We start from the raw sequence: 17,910 nt of genomic DNA, 5'->3' as shown, positions 1-17,910 counted from the left end.
GTTTTTTACTGGAGGAACCTGTATTTTTCTTTCAATCCACATATCATATGCCATAGACAGGGATGAATTTTTTATTTCAATAAGCTACTCTTCCTTCTTGGATTAAATAAAGAAGGGTTTAATTCTGTGTATTTGTCACAGAAAGAAGAGTAGACAGGCAGTATGGGCAACCAAAAAGTTTTATGATGAAACGTTATTTCCACTTATTATTGAAATAGTAATTTGCCTTAAAAACTAGAGTTTTCTACAAACTACCTTTTGGGAGAATCAGAAACATAGGAGAGAATTGTATTTTGTATTCTTTTTTATATCTATTCTATCCCTATATTTTATTTCTACTTATAGTTCTACTTGTTTCCAAGTGAAAGAACTGAAAAAAACAAACAGTCTGCTGAGGAATTTGTGGAAAGTTTAGTACCCTTACCCCACCATACTCCAGCAATTCCACTCTTAACTATATCAATTATTTGTTTTGAAATCTTCAGATACTCTTCGGAAATATCTTCTAAACTAATTTAGTAATTGTAAATGAATGGCAGTTGAAGAATGTTTTTCATATAATTCTCTGCTGCAGGTCCAAGATTTGGTTTTCAATCTTCATATGATCCTTTCTGATACTGTTAAAATGAAGGAACACCAGGAGGATCCTGAAATGTTGATTGATCTAATGTACAGGTACCATTTGTTTGATTCACTTATAATAGCTTATATCATGGGCTTAAATTAGTAAGACACAGGAAACATTAGATAAAAAAATACAAATATTAAGTGATTTCCTAATGGTAGATTGAAAAGTAAAAATACACTTTTTTAGGCTGCTTTTTTACATCCCTTGTGTACCCCTTCTTTTAAGAACTATGCATAATTGTTCAGTATATTTATTGATTATCAAAAAACGAGAGGGTTTTAAAAAATAATCAGAACATATTTAACACCTTGGCGTCTTGGGCCCTAGACTTCCTAAGAAGGCTCAAGAACCCTATTTTAAATGTGAAAATCAATCCTTTAGTAATATTTATCATAACCATTTTCCTGACTATAAATATGGTTATGCTATAGATCAGGAGTCCTCAAACTACGGCCCACGGGCCACATGCAAATACAAATATTGTATTTGTTCCCATTTTGTTTTTTTACTTCAAAATTAAGATATGTGCAGTGTGCATAGGAATTTGTTCATAGTTTTTTTTTAAACTATAGTCCGGCCCTCCAACGGTCTGAGGGACAGTGAACTGGCCCCCTGTTTAAAAAGTTTGAGGACCCCTGCTATAGAGTATGTCTAGGGGCACATTTTCAGAATTTTGTAATTCCTATTATATGTTGAAAGATGTAAGTAAAACTTGAGGCTTTTTCTTTGCCACATGACCCTCTCTTTTCACAGTTTTGGAGTTCTTTAAAGAGCATAAAAAAGACAAATATATTTATAAGTCTTTTTTTCTTGAATATAAAACATCTTTATGTTTTTTCATAATGAACATATAAATTCTCATAGTTTTCCCTTATTGTTTTAATAGCCAGATTTCAATATGGCATGTCTATTTTTAGTACTTCCTCCCCCCCTCAAAAAAAAACTGATATTGCCCATTCCATGGGCCCACAGCTATTTTCTCTAAGCATACACAAAGACATTTCCATTCCCCTAAAAAACTTGTCTTAATTGGTTGGGTTTTTTGTACCTTAATTTCCCTCATAGGGAAATTTGTAGGTAAACACTACCAGGAAAAAGCAATCTAAACTCCCTTTCAGCTTAGGAAGCAAATGCTAATTGGGGAGAATTTCTGTTCTGTTTAGAATTGCCAAGGGCTACCAGACCTCTCCGGACCTGCGACTGACCTGGTTGCAGAACATGGCTGGCAAGCACTCGGAGCGCAGCAATCACGCTGAGGCTGCGCAGTGCCTGGTCCACTCAGCAGCACTGGTTGCGGAATATCTGAGCATGCTGGAGGACCGCAAATATCTCCCTGTGGGGTGTGTAACATTTCAGGTAGGAATCCGCCAGACTTACATTAAATCGAGGTATGCCCTTTTTTGGTTGTAATTTTTCTCCCTGGTGTTTAGATTAATTCGTCTGGAAGGGAAAGCATAACGATGGAAGGTATGCGAGTACTTCTTGATAATTCTCTCCACATGGTCTTACCTCTGCATTACCAGTGCGTGTATGTTTTTTCTCTTTGCCTAAAGTACTATGGACTTTATGTCATCTATGGAATACACTCAAAATACTGAGAATCAAAATTCAGTAGAAACTCTTCCTTGGCTTTTACTGAACACACCAGATAACCAGCATTCTCCATCCTCTGTATAAAATATGCTAATACCTCGCTCAGAGGTGGTAGTTTACTAGGGTTACATACCTCTGATTCACTAGTTGAATTCTTTGCTTACAAAGAGTCAGTTATGTGTTACTTTTCTTAAAATACCTGTTATGCCAGGTTTGGAAAATGTCTAATTTTGATTAAATATTATATGCTCTGTTGAAATCCAAATGCAAAAAGAAAGTAAGTTATTGTTTCTTTGAAAACTAGGTCGAATGATTTGCAAAGACTTGATAAAAGTGAGTCTCCAGAACAGTTGAGTTAATTTTGGACCCGATGGATAGAAAAGATTTTAGGAAAAGCTCCTAAAAATCTAAAATAATTTTATAAACTTTTTAAGTTCAAATTTTTACTCTACTTTATAAAAACTGAAAATATTAAATAATGGTTGCATTATGGGTATTTAGTCAAGAGTACGTACATGGAACTCTGATTCGAGGCCCATACACAAAGAAAAGGTCTTGAACTTACTTGAAAAATTGACAAATGAGTGTATATCTACTGTCAGTGTTTACATTAAAATAAAATATTTAAGGTATATATTTATCATTTCTTTTTTAGAACTAATGATTGATCCCAATCTTAGGGAGTAAAGGTTGTTTTTTTTTATTATACCTGAGTTTTTTATTAACTCAATGTAGGTTGGGCAAATCAAAGAGACCATATGGTTTTTTTGTACCTTAATTTCCCTCATAGGGAATTTTGACAAGATCAATTAAATACTATTTAAATCTCCTTAGATGTCCTATGTCATATTAATATTTTTCTTAGCCCATGATTTTAAAAAATTTATTTCTCACAACTTTTTATTGATAGAAAAGTTTTCTTGTCATCTTGTCATTTTACTGTCATCTCCAAAATCACAAAAAGGTTTTGGAGATTTGTCTTTTCTCTGTGCATAGACTACCCATAAAATTTTTTTTTGATTGATTTCAGAGAGGAAAGGAGAGGGAGAGATAGAAACATCAATGATGACAGAGAATCATTGATCGGCTGCCTCCTGCACCCTTCTAGCCCCTCTACTGGGGATCAAGCTTACAACCCAGGCATGTGCCCTGACCAAGAATCCAACCATAACCTCCTGGTTCATAGGTCAGTGCTCAACCACTGAGCCACACTAGCCAGGCTGACTACCCCCTTTTTTATTTTAACCTAAGCTGATCACTATATTTTATCTTAAATTACTTCTTCATATACATCTTCTATGCTAAGAAATTAATTCCATTTCACAAACCTTTTCGATTTTTTTTCTCCCTAGAATATTTCATCTAATGTTTTAGAAGAGTCTGCAGTCTCAGATGACGTTGTATCTCCCGATGAAGAAGGCATCTGCTCTGGAAAGTACTTCACTGAGTCAGGACTTGTGGGATTGCTGGAGCAAGCAGCTGCTTCTTTCTCTATGGTGAGTGACTCATGCTCATTCTCTTTCCCCAGTTACATACCTCTGGATTATTAGTGATGTGTATATTTATTCTCTCTGCTTATGATCCTGCTTTTCCTTTACAATAGTTTTCTCTGAGTACCTTAAGAACTATCTAGGAATAAATCTTCATCAATTTATTATTGCTTACTCACCTATTAATCTTAATAATCTGCCACTTTTAGTGTTTTTTATTTGCTTGTTTATGCACCAACCCTTAATCTACAACAGATTTTTATTGTTGTTTATAAAACTTTCACCACCAAACAGAACAGAATTTTATTAAAAATAAACAGAACAGAACAAAACAAGGACTCTAAACGATTTCAGTTCCTGCTTGGGTAGACTGGCATGGCCTGTGTATTAGATGAAAGGGAGAATCTGTTTGAGTGTGTTGAGTATCACCCTGGTACTCAGGAAGATCATGGTTTCTCATCTCATTGGTAGCCCTATTGGTAGGTGTTAGTGGCCTGGAGCTCACATATCAGGAATTTCATGAAATACATTCTAGATCCCTGTGTGACCTACTCTACCATGCTTTAACCCCAATCCTGTCCCTCCACATCTGTATGTGAAAAATTTCAGTACTCATGTGGCTCTAGGATGGGAGAGAGGAGAGATAGCTAGCTGAATCCCCTTCTTTAACCAGGGTGATAGGGTCACCTACTTCCTGTGACTTTTCTGCTGAGTGTTTAGTGTCCCAGCACCAAGGTTTAGGAGGCAGTGGGGTACATGTTAGCGTAAGATGGTAGCTTGAGTTAATATGCAATGCTGCCCCAACTTCCCCATTGCACCACGATTAGAAATTGGTCATTTCTTCTCTTGACCTTAGCCCTACCTTGCAATACATTGGTTAAGGGTATAGATTTAGAAGGCAAACAGCCAGAATTCAAGTCCTGGCTCTGCCACCTTAGTAATTAAATCACTTTAGGCACTAATTACTCAACCTATTGGTACCTTACATTTCTTATCCATAAAATGCATCTAGTAATAGTACCTACCTCATAGGAATGTTGTCAGTATTAAATGAGTTAATATATGTAATGTGGCTCCAGATTAGTAATAATGTGTGCTGAACCATTGAGCCACACTAGCCGGTTGACTATCCTCATCTGCATTGTATTGGCACTTAGAACCAGGTAATCTGAATATGATGATTCTTAGCCCAGCCAGTGTGGCTCAGTTGGTTAGAGTATCGTCCGTGCATGGAAAGGTTGCTGGTTAGATTCCCAATCAGGGCATATACTTGTGTTTTGGGTTTGATCCCTGGTCAGGACTCATATGGAAGGCAACTGATCAATATCTCTCTCTCTCTCTCTCTCTCTCTCTCTCCCTCTCTCGCTCTCTCTCTCTCTCTCTTTCTCTCCCCCCTTCCTCTTCCTCCTCTTCCTCCTCCTCCTCCTACTCCTCCTCCTCTCCCCCTCTCCCCCCCACCCCCTCCAGCCTTTCCTTCCTCTCTAAGCATGTCCTCGGGTAAGGATTTAGAAGAAGAATAATTTAAATAAATAAATATAATTCTTAGACTCTAAGGATGTTAGGTGTTGGTCCACTTTAAAATTTTTTGTCTTTGAGAACCTTGACAGTCCTGATTTCCCTGGATTTCTGCTCCACGAGTTTCAATATAATTGATCTGAACTAGCAGGGGGGAAAGGTTTTTTGCTATTAATGGAATATTTTGACAAATATACACTGTGTATTAGTGTGTGTGTGTGCTTGTAATTTTAATAATTCACAGTAGTGAATTCAAATTGTGGCCTAATTACAGAATTTCTTTTGCAATAAATAGCATGTAATTATGAATTTCATTTTTTCCCATTAATCTATTTAATCTTAATTAAAATAATTACTGAGGCATTTTAGTTACACTAAATATATTTCATTGTTATAGCTACGTGACTGCTTAAACATACTCCTGTGAACTGACTAGAAAATAAGAACCATATGTTTATTTCCTTGGGAAAATATGTTTGCTGATTTGTGAGGCAATGGGAACCCAATGGCTCTTGGAAAACCTCTCTTCCCTCACTACAGCTACCAACCCATGATTAAGGACAAGAGAATGGAAGAGTAGTACAAACACATTTCGTCACTCACTCTGAGTATAACCAGAGTAACCCTTGGCCAACCACTGGCCAACTACCCACTAGTGGAATAAAATCTGAAAATTTGATGACTCAGAACCTTCTCATGTTTTGTTATAAATCAGTTGTTTTTCCATAGGCAATTTCCTGTGCCAGTTTAATATTTTGGAAAAGTTAAGTAATTTTAGTTTCGTTGGAGGCCACAGGTTATCTGATATCTATATATCTGTGACCAATGTAATAATTGGATTTCTTTTATTTCTCTGCTCAGAATTAATTTCTGCAAAAGTTTATCTGCAGATAGAAATAATCAAACATATACATATTTACCTTAGCGAAGTAAGGTAATAATTATAATTAATAATTCTACCTACCTATCCTGGGTAGGTAGAAGCAGAAAACCCAATTCAGATTATATAGAAGTATAAATATGCATATGTATGTTAAATGCACACACATATATTCGTGTATATCTATCTAGAGAAGATAATACATTGTGAAAAATTCTTCTAAGTTTTAGTAAAATTAAAATTAGTATTGTTTGTTTTTATGTCCTATTGGAAAAGCTTCAGTTGGTATTGTTTTAGCAGAAATTCATAAAGTGTAAATATTTACTTTCTTGTTGATATAAAAGAAAGCAATATCTTATTCTTATAGGCTGGCATGTATGAAGCAGTTAATGAGGTGTACAAAGTACTTATTCCTATTCATGAAGCTAATCGAGATGCAAAGAAACTATCCACAATTCATGGTAAACTTCAAGAAGCATTCAGCAAAATTGTTCATCAGGTAATGATTGCAATTTCTAGCTTCAGTATAAATGGAGAAACTGTCTAAAAGCATTAGTGTTGCATTGTATTGATGTCAAACTGGATTCCATGGAATGACCATTTTAATCAGGTTACAAATGAACGGTGTCAAAATGATGGTTCAGTACCAAAGCAAGGCTCATTAACAAAAAATTAAATTTATCCAAAGTAGATTAAGATCATCATAAGTTTCCCACACAGCTTGTCTTTTTTTTTATCACTTTTTAAAAATGATTTCTAGTTGCCAAATTTTTTTTTAATTGTGTATTATTTTCTGTTTCATAGTGTGAGTTATAATTATGAATCTGATTTTTAAATTGATTTCTATTTCTAGGCTGCCAAAAACGTTTTTTAAGTTAATTTTTTATTAAATGATAAGAACATTTAATAAACCCCTAATATTTTGTGATTTCAACTAGACTTCACTGTTTATCCTAGATCAGTGATGGCGAACCTTTTGAGCTTGGCGTGTCAGCATTTTGAAAAACCCTAACTTAACTCTGGTGTCGTGTCACATATAGAAATTTTTTGTATTTGCAACCATAGTAAAACAAAGACTTATATTTTTGATATTTATTTTATATATTTAAATGCCATCTAACAAAGAAAAATCAACCAAAAAAATGAGTTCGCGTGTCACCTCTGACACGCGTGTCATAGATTCGCCATCACTGTCCTAGATGTTTCCATTCAATCATTCTTTGATATATTTCTAATATAAAAATAATGAATAAAATGGTTGTCTTATGTGTATTCAATTATAATAGTATAACTTCAATACTTGTTTATAGTTCATGGAATCCACAAATCACAAAAATTAAAATGAAAATAAACTTAGTTTACAATTAAACTATTAGCAATTGATGTCCCTGAAACTAAATCCTTGGCTCCATTTAAATACTCCGAAATACCCTATTGAGCCTTCTCCTCCTCCACTTTACTGTTCCCTTTCCTGTGCTACCCATGCTGTTATCTGCTACTGCCATCATCTAAGAAGGAAGTGGAATCTGAATATCCACTTCTGTATTCAGTACTACTTCTTTATTGTCTATCAGCTTGACTTCTTCTTTCTTGCCATGGACTAAGATGAAATGATATAATCTAAAAACTTTAACAGTCTTAAAATAAGGCTGCTGTACTGTTATGCCAGAATTTTATTGTTGTCTGCTAAAATACTGAAATTACAAAAGATTTACTAGGATTCATAAGTGGGTGGGGGGGGTGGTTATAATTAATTATACATATACTGTCAAAGGAGCCTTATCCCAGCTTCTAGAGCTGTAAACTGCAAATTACACAGGTCAGGTCTGGAACATCTAGAGCTAGTAGATTCCAAGAAACTTTCATCCATTTGTACCAAAGGCATTTGGGCAAAATTGCAATTTCTGTTCCAATTTACCCCAGGTAGTTCAGCTGAGTTTAGTGAGAGATCTAATTTAGACAGACAAATGGAACAAGCAGTAGGCTTTCTTTCCCCCAAAATATGTACTTTCACTTTTAAAGTTTTTAAAAGGTAAAATTTTAGCTATTAGGTTTTGAACAAGCAATTTATAAAATTATCAGAGGTCTTAAAAGTGAAAGAATGTGGTGTTTAAAAAATATCCTAGTGTCTTCTATCAGTGGAGAAGAATTTATGGTATATGGTGCCTTTCTTTATACTACTAAACTTCCTTTGGCCTTTTTTTGTTCTTTTTAAACAATTTTTTTATGACCTGCCCTTTTTTACTTTTTATTATACAGAGTACTGGCTGGGAGGTAGGTAATGTTTTAGTTAGTTAAAGACACTAATAGATTGATTTGATCAGATTTCTTATGCCAATGCTTTGCCCACATGTGCTAGCTGTGGGCATTCTGTTGCTATCTGCTGTCAACTGAATTCATTAACCAAAGAAATTTTGTTAAAATACTGTAAGTTGTTTTTTTTTAATTTATTATTAAGAGGTGTAGGCAGTGCATGGAAATCCATATTACACTAATGAGATTCTTTGGTAAATGAGCCACTTTGTCATCACTTTAGTTTGTTTTTATCCCTTGAAGCATTTTCTTTCATCAACATTTACACACAGATTTCTTTTTTTAACCATATTGTTTCACCTCATTTTACAGAGGTCGATTTATGTGTTATTGCTCAGAGGTGTAAATAGAAAATACTGTATTTCATCTGATCTAAGATGCCATCAATTTTAAGACATCCCATTAATTTACATGCATTTAAGAAAGAAAAAAGAAACCTGTGTATTAAACCACAATATCCTATCAGGTGAAAGATTAATGCCAACTACAGAGATATTAAAATGTATGCAAAAACAATTATGCATCTTAGAATTGATGAAAGAATGTGTTGATTTGATCTTGAGTCACTTCACCTTGAGTATAAGCACTCCTGAAGAAAGAAATTCACTTTTGTTTTTTCAGTTTTGTTGGGGGGGAAGATTAAAGAGATTGAGAGAACTTGAAATTTAATTTGACCTCATATTCTGACAGTGTTTGATAATTAATGTTTAATGAAAACGACATGTTCAGCCTTTTATGTAGTAAGTGGTTAGGCTCATGAAAGTTATATATAAATCAAATCTTAAAATGCCAGGAAGAAATTGATTGCCATTATTTTAAATTTTTATGTAAAGGAAAGAATTCTATAAAATGCGTTTCAATTTATTTTGATGAGGTAAAGCAAAGTATTCATAAATCGGATTTATTTAAAGCTAGGTGTACTTGTAAAGTTGTCTGCTTTGCCTTCTCACTTCGTAGTCACGTTCATGTTGACTAAAGAGCTTAGGCTTTCTGTTTGATTTCAGTATTGCCATCCTTGTTTTGGGACCCAAATAGAAAACCTTGGGAATAAATGTTACTACTGTATTTTCTTCCATTTCTGAATTGGTTCCCAACTTTTTTTTTTGTACTTTTGCATCTACCTTAATTCTCTAGATGAAATGTGTATGACCTTATTAATATTTAGTATAGAATTCCTCATTTCTGTGGCTCAATTAAGACATATATAGACTTGCCATGGTTATCTATGAGTGATAACATTCCTTATGGATTTCCTATCGTGAAATGGAATTAGCTGAAAAGTAAGCATAAAAGATATATGGAAACCTCTGAGCAGTTTATTACTAGTCAGCTTGATGCTAAATCGACCCCTGAAAGGTATAATTTTCACTGGTTATGACATTAATATCATTCTGTCATCATGTTTATTGCATGGTAAAAGTCACACAGGCTTTATTTTCTTATTTATATCTTGTCACTACCTTTCACTGGATCTTTAGCTTTGTAGCTTCTAAAATTGTTGCACGCTTGTTTTTTGCTTTTTTCCTTGTAAAACTTAAATGGATGCTTGCATTTTAAAAAAATGTGTTTGCTACCATTTGCTGCTTATTTGTTTTGAAATTTCCTTAATTAAAATGCCTTCTGTTTTCTCTTCTCTCTTGCCCCTGGTTGCTGACCCTACTCCCTACTTTTACTATTGTCTATTGTGGTAAGTTCCTATCATGTGAATATTTTTCTTTTTTACTCAGAAAACTTCAGTAATTTCATTTTTTTCTAAACAACTGTGTTTTCTAGCTAATTTCCTAGTATTCTCAACTCTCGCTGGGTTGAAATTCAGTAAGGATAATTTATACATTGTAGAATGACTCTGACTTAGAGGAAAAGCCTTTTGCACTTATATATTTGCAATGTGTTTCATTTTTCCTTATTCTCCTTGATTTGGTATAAATTGTTTGACTTGGTGAAGCTTTTGGGGGATGTGTGTGCGGATTTATGTATGTATGTAAATGGTAACTCTAAAACTTGACACTTATTAGTAAAGTATTTACCATGCAAAATAACCAATCACAAACCCTTTATGAATCATGGTGACTGTTAATCTGCTATCCAGTTTCAGTACCTCGATGGCTGTTTACTCTTCACTTTTATTTTTTCTTTTCCCACGTCCATATTTTTAAAATAATAGGAAATACGATGTGCTTTAATCATTTCTTATTATTGCATTTTAAATTATTTTTATTAAAGAGAAATGTTGAATTTCTGTTTGGAAATTTTTATAGCCGCCTCATATTTTGTATGTGTATTTCATTTTAAAAAGATATCTTTACCAAATAGTGATCAATTTATATTCAAAAATAGACAATTTGTATTCATAGTAGAGAATAGTTGTAAGATAGAGAAAGACAAAACATAGGAAGAGAAGTACCAAGTAATTACTCAATGATATTCTCAAAAATTCTCAGGGAAAACATAAGAGAAGTGTCAAATGGTATATATACTTATGTCCCAGTTTTTGTATACCAGTATATAGAGTATGGGAATTATATAGCTTAATTAAGAACTTGGACTAAGGTGTCAAATATATTGGGATTTTACTCCCAACTCCACCACAGTATGGTCTCCGAATGTGATCTTGGGCAAGTTATTTTTCCTTCTCTTAAAATAAAGGGGGAAATAATGGTACCTCACTCAAAATTGAGATAAAAATTGACATACTGCATGTAAAGTGGATAGCCAGTGTCTAGCACATACTAAGTACTCAAAAATGTTGGAGATTATTGTTTTTGTTGTACTATATTTATTATCATTATTTTTACTATTTCTTGAAATCTTAACACAATCCTATATAATAAAGAGCTAATATGCAAATGGTCATCACGCCGTCATGCTGTAATGGCTCAGATGCTCAACACTGGAGAGAGAGGAATGGGGATCAGCCAGGCACAAATGAGCTTGCGAGAGAGGAATGGGGACCAGCCAGGCTGCGGCCCGGGAGAGGGACAAGCTGCCCGCCCCGCGGTCCCAGGCGCCAGTGGCTGCACCTGCGCCTGCGGCCCGGGAGAGGGACAATCCGCACACCCCATGGTCTCCACAGTCCTGGGCGCCAGTGGCTGCGCCTGTAGCCTGAGAGAGGGACAAGCCGCCCACCCATGGTCCCCTGCAGCTGCAGCCAGCCCGGGTCAAGCCAGCTCGGGTCCTGGGTTGCGTGTGACCAGCCAGAAGGAGAGAATCCCGGGTCCCTGGTGCCTGCAACCAGCCAGAGGAGGGAATCCTGGGTCCTAGGTCCCAAGTGCGGGGCGAGGCAGAGGCAGTTAGGGGCGATCAGGCCAGCAGGGGAGCAATTAGGGGTGATCAGGCCGGTAGGGGAGCAGTTAGGGGCGATCAGGCAAGCAGGCAGAGGTAATCAGGGGCAATCAGGCAGGTAGGCAGAGGGGTTAGAGGCCATCAGGCAGGCAGGCAGGCAGGCAGGCGAGTGGTTAGGAGCCAGCGGTCCTGGATTGCGAGAGGCAGTTGGACATCCCCCGAGGTGTCCCAGATTGGAGAGGGTGCAGGCTGGGCTGAGGGACCCCCCATGCATGAATTTCATGCACCGGGCCTCTAGTTTGGTTAATAAAATCTAAGAGGTGTTATGTCCCCAAGTTGAGACCTGTGACTAAACAAACTGATAAAAGTGTGTAAATGTTCTCTCTCTTTTTTTTCAGTATGTTACTTTTTTTTAATGTTACCTTTTTTAAAAAAGTTTTTTTAAAATTGATTTTTAGAGAGAGAGAAAAGGAGAGGGAGAGAGAGAAACATCAATGTGAGAGCATAACATTGATTGGCTGCCTCCTGCACACCTCCTAGTCAGGATTGAAGCTGAAATCTGGGCATGTGCTCTGACTGGTAATCGAACCAGCAATCTTCTGATGCATGGGATGATGCCCAACCAACCGAGCCACACTGGCCAGGGCAGTGTGTTCTCTTAAGAGGAATAGATCTAATAGAAGGGAACTACCACTGTGTGAAATACTGGTATGCCTTTATGGAAATCAGTTAACTTGAAGGAAATATAAGGGAAAACAATTGAGTGAGGATAAAAGAAGTTATAGAAGTGATGTCATTGTAGAAATATATAACTAGCCCAACAGAATGTTTCTTATGAAATACAGATTTAAGATATATTTCTCATAAGAAATTTCAACCATTAGAGAAATGGATAGATGAGTAGATGGATTTCCTTGTCTGGGATAGTTTCATCACCCACAAGATTGTGCAAGTCAGTAAGTAGAACTGCTAAGGAAGAATAAGCTGAAGTATGTGGGAGGTTCCAAAAGAGTTCATAACAATAAAGGAAGATTATGTTAGGAAATCATAGGCTAGGTTAAAGAAAAGTGGATTTTTAGTTTTCAAATTCAAAAGAAAACAGTTATCATTCTGTGGTCCAAACTCTGAAGAGAAAATAAAGATGGAAGTGACGTTTTTCCTGAAGATAAAGCTATGTGTTAATGTTTTCATGAGCCTGATAGCGTCAGTGGTTTGACACTGGAGAACTCTAAGTTGAAAATAAATTTACTCATGGGGGTTGGGCGGGGGACATATGTAATACTTTCAACAGTAAAGATTTATTTTTTTAAAAAAGAAAGAAAATAAATTTACTCAGACTCTTAATTTTCCTGCCTCTGCTGCTCCCTCCTTCATTTTAGTATACACACATTCATTTTTAATTCCAGCCACTCCATACAGTTACCTCTTAACTCTGCGTCAGTCATAGGACCACCTTCCTGTTCTCGGAACGCATTAGGTAGGCTCCTGCCCTCGGGCCTTTGCACTGGCTCTTTCCTCTGCCTGGAATCCACTTTCCCCAGAGATCCACATGAATAACTCACTTTCTTCATGTCTTTGCTCAGATGTCACCTTCTTGAGGAGACCTATCCTGACCACCCTCTTTGTCTCTTTTGTTCATTGATTTATCACAAATGTCTAGGATAGTTTATTGACACATAGGAGGCACTCAAATATGTGAATGAATGGTTTCCCTTGCAGAAATTCTGTTTCAAGATTTTCCCTCTTTCCCTCTTTCTCTGTTGGCATATCCTTTCCCCCTTCCACATCCAGTGTTCATTCTCGAATTGTAGAACCCTGTCTGTGTGTTATCGTTTTTGTGACCTGGCTCCAATAGGGTTAATATTTCTCAGTACAACTTTTTAGCACATAACCCTTCGTATTGTAATTATTTGAATACATCTTTTACTCTCTTGAGGAGCCAAATCTTATTTGTATGTTCCTGTTACTGATGAATAGTGGCTAACATCATAAGCACTCAATGTCTTTCCTTGAACTGAATGTTATTATGGAAAGTAAATAAAGAGTTTTAAATGGTTTCTCAATTTTAAAGTGCATTAATAAAATTCAAGTCCAGATCCAGGGAGGCAGTCAGCCTCACTGATCAGATCAGTTTATAGCAGTCTTGTGTCTATTTCTGAGGTACCACATTTTAAAAGATGGCACTGAAAAAAAACACACAAATAAAATGCACACAGGATAGTGATTACTCTCATATGGAAAGTATAGCTAAAGGAAATAAATGTTAATAGCTGTCTTCAAATATTTAAAAGGCCATGATATTGAAGATTTGAAATAGTATCTTTTTTAAAAATAATATTTTATTGATTTTTTACAGAGAGGAAGGGAGAGGGATAGAGAGTTAGAAACATCAATGAGAGAGAAACATCGATCAGTTGCCTCCTGCACACCCCCTACTGGGGATGTGCCCACAACCAAGGTACTGCCCTTGACCGGAATCGAACCTGGGACCCTTCAGTCCTCAAGCCGAGGCTCTATCCACTGAGCCAAACTGATCAGGGCTTGAAATAGTATCTTAAATTCGAAACCTTTGAGAGGAGTACAGCCAGAATAACAATATTTTAATATTTGTGGGAATTTTCGTGTATATAATATTTTTGAAAAATAATCACAAATCATTCATTTTTTTAAAATTTTTATTTTCCATGCAGTGTTTTCTTTGTTCTTTAATTATGTCAAAATTTGCTATTATTCCATTAGCATGTTGATAGTTTTTATCAGAATTTTGGTTGAATACATTTAATCTATCTAGAAAGATTTCCTTTGCTATAGAAATTAGTTAATTTTTATGTCTGTTAAATTTTGAAATTAAATAACTTGTGAAAAATTTTTAAATTAGAAACCTCACATTTATTTGGCTCCAAAGACTTTAAAAAAAAACACAAAAAAACACAACTTTAAATCTTGACAAATATATGGGTATTTTAACATGTACTTTTTTAAAAATTATAAAACTGGTAAATTAAGGATCAGACTTTTCCATTTTGCTTGATTATCTGTGACATTTGTGACTTATTTTACATGCCCCATGCCCTTTGCCTTTACAGTAAGAACTCATTATATGAAGATTAACCAATAGACACAAGACACGGGGTGGGGGGGTGGGGGGTAGGGGCCGGGGGAATGTCAAGGGGGGGAAAAAAGGAGACATATGTAATACTCTTTGTAATACTTTAAGAAATAAAAATTATTAGAATGAAAAAAAAAAAAAAAAGAACTCATTATATGAAAAATAAGTATGGGACAGATTAGGCTTAAATACTTATGTGTGCTGTGTATATAGGAGCCACCACAAAATCCTTCTAAAATATCTTTGTATCTAAATTGAAAGAATTGCATAGAAAGCTTCCCACTATTTTATCTTTATTGAAGGAATTTGTTTCCAAATGCACTGTGTAAAAGTGACTGTGGTGTACGTCATACTTGAAATGAATGTGTAGTTAATGTATGAAGTGAGTGATTTGAGGACTGACAGATAACTAACTCCTCTCAATTTTTTCCTCTTTTAGCTTTCAGTTTACATTTTTCCCTTCCTATTCCATTTTTACTTACTCATCCAAATAAAAATATTTTTATCAGCACAGGCTACTGATTATAAATTTTTTGCTTAAGTGCTTCTGGATGGTCTTGGCATTTACTGATTGTCTTCTCTATGCCAGGTGCTATACTTGGCTCCTAACTTTTATGATCTAATTTATTATATTTAGAGATTATATAAAGCTGTTAACTAAAAATGTTAGTGTTTTTATGTAGTATGCTCTAATTTCAGCACAGTTAAGACACAGTCCATGTCATACTGAGCATCTTTTCTTGCAATAAGGAACATAAGTTAATTTATTTCAAGTGTATGGACTTAAAACATAAACCAATGTGAAGTAGTCACTTGGTACAAACCTGAAAAAGCATATGTGATTTATTCAGTTGGTGAAAGCCCAGTTACATAATGTTATTTGTTAAAAATATTGAAAAAGGAAAGGTTATTGCTTTGTTTTTATCTTCATTTGGGAAATAACAAAGTATTGTAATTTTTATTAAAACTTTTTGCACTGTTTTGGGAATTTTATAGTATAGCAATCTAAGCATAATGTCAAAAACAAAAAGACTTTGTATTAAAGTCTCTTTATTTTCCTAAACCTAGGATGGGAAGCGGATGTTTGGCACCTATTTTCGTGTTGGTTTTTATGGAACCAAGTTCGGGGATTTGGATGAACAGGAATTTGTTTACAAGGAGCCTGCAATCACCAAACTTGCAGAGATCTCTCACAGATTGGAGGTGAATGCTGTGGTGGTTCATAAAATGTCATCTTTAATTTGCAATGATGAGTAGACTTTCAGATCCAAATCTGATCATCCGATAATCTACATCATGCCAAATAAACTGTTCTTTAGAGTAAAAGAAATTATCTTTCCTGCTATAGTTCTGCTTTCCAACCTTTCTCTCTTCTTATCACTCAAAGTGTGGTTCAGGGACCAGAAGCACTGGCATCAGCTGGGAGATTGCATGGAATGCAGAGTCCCAGGTCCTACCCCAGACCTTCCTAATAAAAATCTGCATTTTAACCACATACCCAGGTGATTTGTATTCACATAAGAGTTTGAGAAACACTGCTCTAGGCTTGTTTGTATTCTCAACAAAATGGTTAATTTCTTAAATGTTTTATTCTTATTGATGACTTTACTGGTCTCTATTTCTATAAATTGGCTTAAACTGTGACTTTATTTTTCAAGAGACTAGGTAAGTCTTGGGAAATATTAAGTGAGACAGTGTTTCTCAAAACTTAATCATAAAAATTACCTTTGGAGGAAGAGTAGGGTTTCTCCTTTGAAGATTCAAATTTAATTTTTTCTTTTGAATAGTTCCATTCATTGCCCATGCTGCTACTCAGTGTCATATGGAAAAGTCACTACATTCTTGACCCAGGGTTGCCTTTTCAAAATCTAAACCTATGTAAAATTTCATCAAGTTAGTGCTTTTATTTGAAATTCTAGGGCATTGCATCCTATCTGATAAAAGAGAAACATGGTAATTAGCCGTACATCCGCTACCCTTCCCATTGGCTAATCAGGGCGATATGCAAATTAACTGCCAGCCAAGATGACAGCCGGCAGCCATGCACTGAAGCAAACAGGGAGGCTTGCTTGCTCCAGTGACTGCGGACTCCAACGTTCCCCCCCTGACTTTCCGGCCTCTCAGCTGCAACTCTCAGCAACTATGTTGCAAATATAGAAGCTAAACAAAACCCCAGAAACCTGCGTTAGTCAGCCAGGCTTCAGCCAGCCGGACCGCAACATTGTATCAAATACAGAAGATAAAGGCCAGAAACCTGCTTTCAGCAGCTGAGGCCTCAGAGCTAAAGCTGGCCCAGAATTAAAAAAAGAAAAAAGAAAAAAAGGAGTGGTTGGGAGCTTCAGTCACCCGCCAGCCTGAAAACGGCCCTCAGCCCCTCAGCCAGACTGGCCAGGCACCCCAGTGGGGACCCCCACCCTGATCCAGGACACCCTTCAGGGCAAACCAGCCAGCCCCCACCTGTGCACCAGGCCTCTATTCTATATAGTAAAAGGGTAATATGCCTCCCAGCACCGGGATCAGTGGATCTGCGAGGCCTCCTGGCACCGGTATCAGCATGACAGGGGGCAGCGCCCAAACCCCCTGATCGCCCTGAGGCTCTGTGTGTGACAGGGGGCGGGGCCACAACCTCCCTATCCGCCCTGCTCTGTTCGTGACAGGGAAAGGCGCCCCAACCCCCTGATCGGCCCTACTCTGTGGGTGATAGAGGGCGGCGCCCCACCCCCCCCCACCCCCACCCCCGCCAACGGGCCCTGCTCTGTGTGTGACGGGGTAGAGCCATAACCTCCCCATCGGCCCTGCCCTGAGTGTGACAGTGGCGATGCCCCAACCCCTGATCGGCCCTGCTCTGTGTGACAGGGTGCGGCACCCCAAATCCCACCCCCCCCCCACGGGCCCTGCTCTGTGTGTGACAGGGTAGACCCATAACCTCCCCATCGGCCCTGCCGTGAGTGTGACAGTGGCGGTGCCCCAACCCCCTGATCGGCCCTGCTCTGTGGGTGATAGAGGGCAGCACACCAACCCCCTGATCCACCCTGCTCTGTGTGTGACAGGGGACAGTGCCCCAACTCCCCTATCGGTCCTACTCTGTGAGTGACTGGGG

At 37.0% G+C, this 17,910-nt stretch overlaps 1 protein-coding gene across 14 annotated transcripts in view; it reads left to right on the top strand.

The window, feature by feature from the left end:
* Positions 1–17,910, top strand: part of DOCK7 (dedicator of cytokinesis 7) — a 180,929-nt gene that overhangs the window by 153,182 nt on the left and 9,837 nt on the right. For 9 of the 14 annotated variants that reach the window (XM_070405266.1, XM_070405264.1, XM_070405262.1 and 6 more), the window contains 6 exons: positions 575–675; positions 1,792–1,984; positions 3,574–3,717; positions 6,474–6,605; positions 8,366–8,380; positions 15,888–16,013. In XM_070405266.1, coding sequence (XP_070261367.1) covers positions 575–675; positions 1,792–1,984; positions 3,574–3,717; positions 6,474–6,605; positions 8,366–8,380; positions 15,888–16,013 — 711 coding nt within the window. Of the gene's footprint in view, positions 1–574; positions 676–1,791; positions 1,985–3,573; positions 3,718–6,473; positions 6,606–8,365; positions 8,381–15,878; positions 16,014–17,910 lie in introns of all 14 variants that reach the window. The other 5 variants (XM_070405267.1, XM_070405265.1, XM_070405261.1 and 2 more) reach the window with 1 other exon arrangement.

This window comes from Myotis yumanensis, unplaced genomic scaffold, assembly GCF_028538775.1.
Source record: "Myotis yumanensis isolate MYYU_CA2020_CCGP unplaced genomic scaffold, mMyoYum1.0.hap1 SCAF_2, whole genome shotgun sequence".
In the NCBI taxonomy this organism is placed as follows: domain Eukaryota; kingdom Metazoa; phylum Chordata; class Mammalia; order Chiroptera; family Vespertilionidae; genus Myotis; species Myotis yumanensis.
Note: the sequence above shows the minus strand (reverse complement) of the source record. Positions and strands in the feature narration are given on the sequence as shown.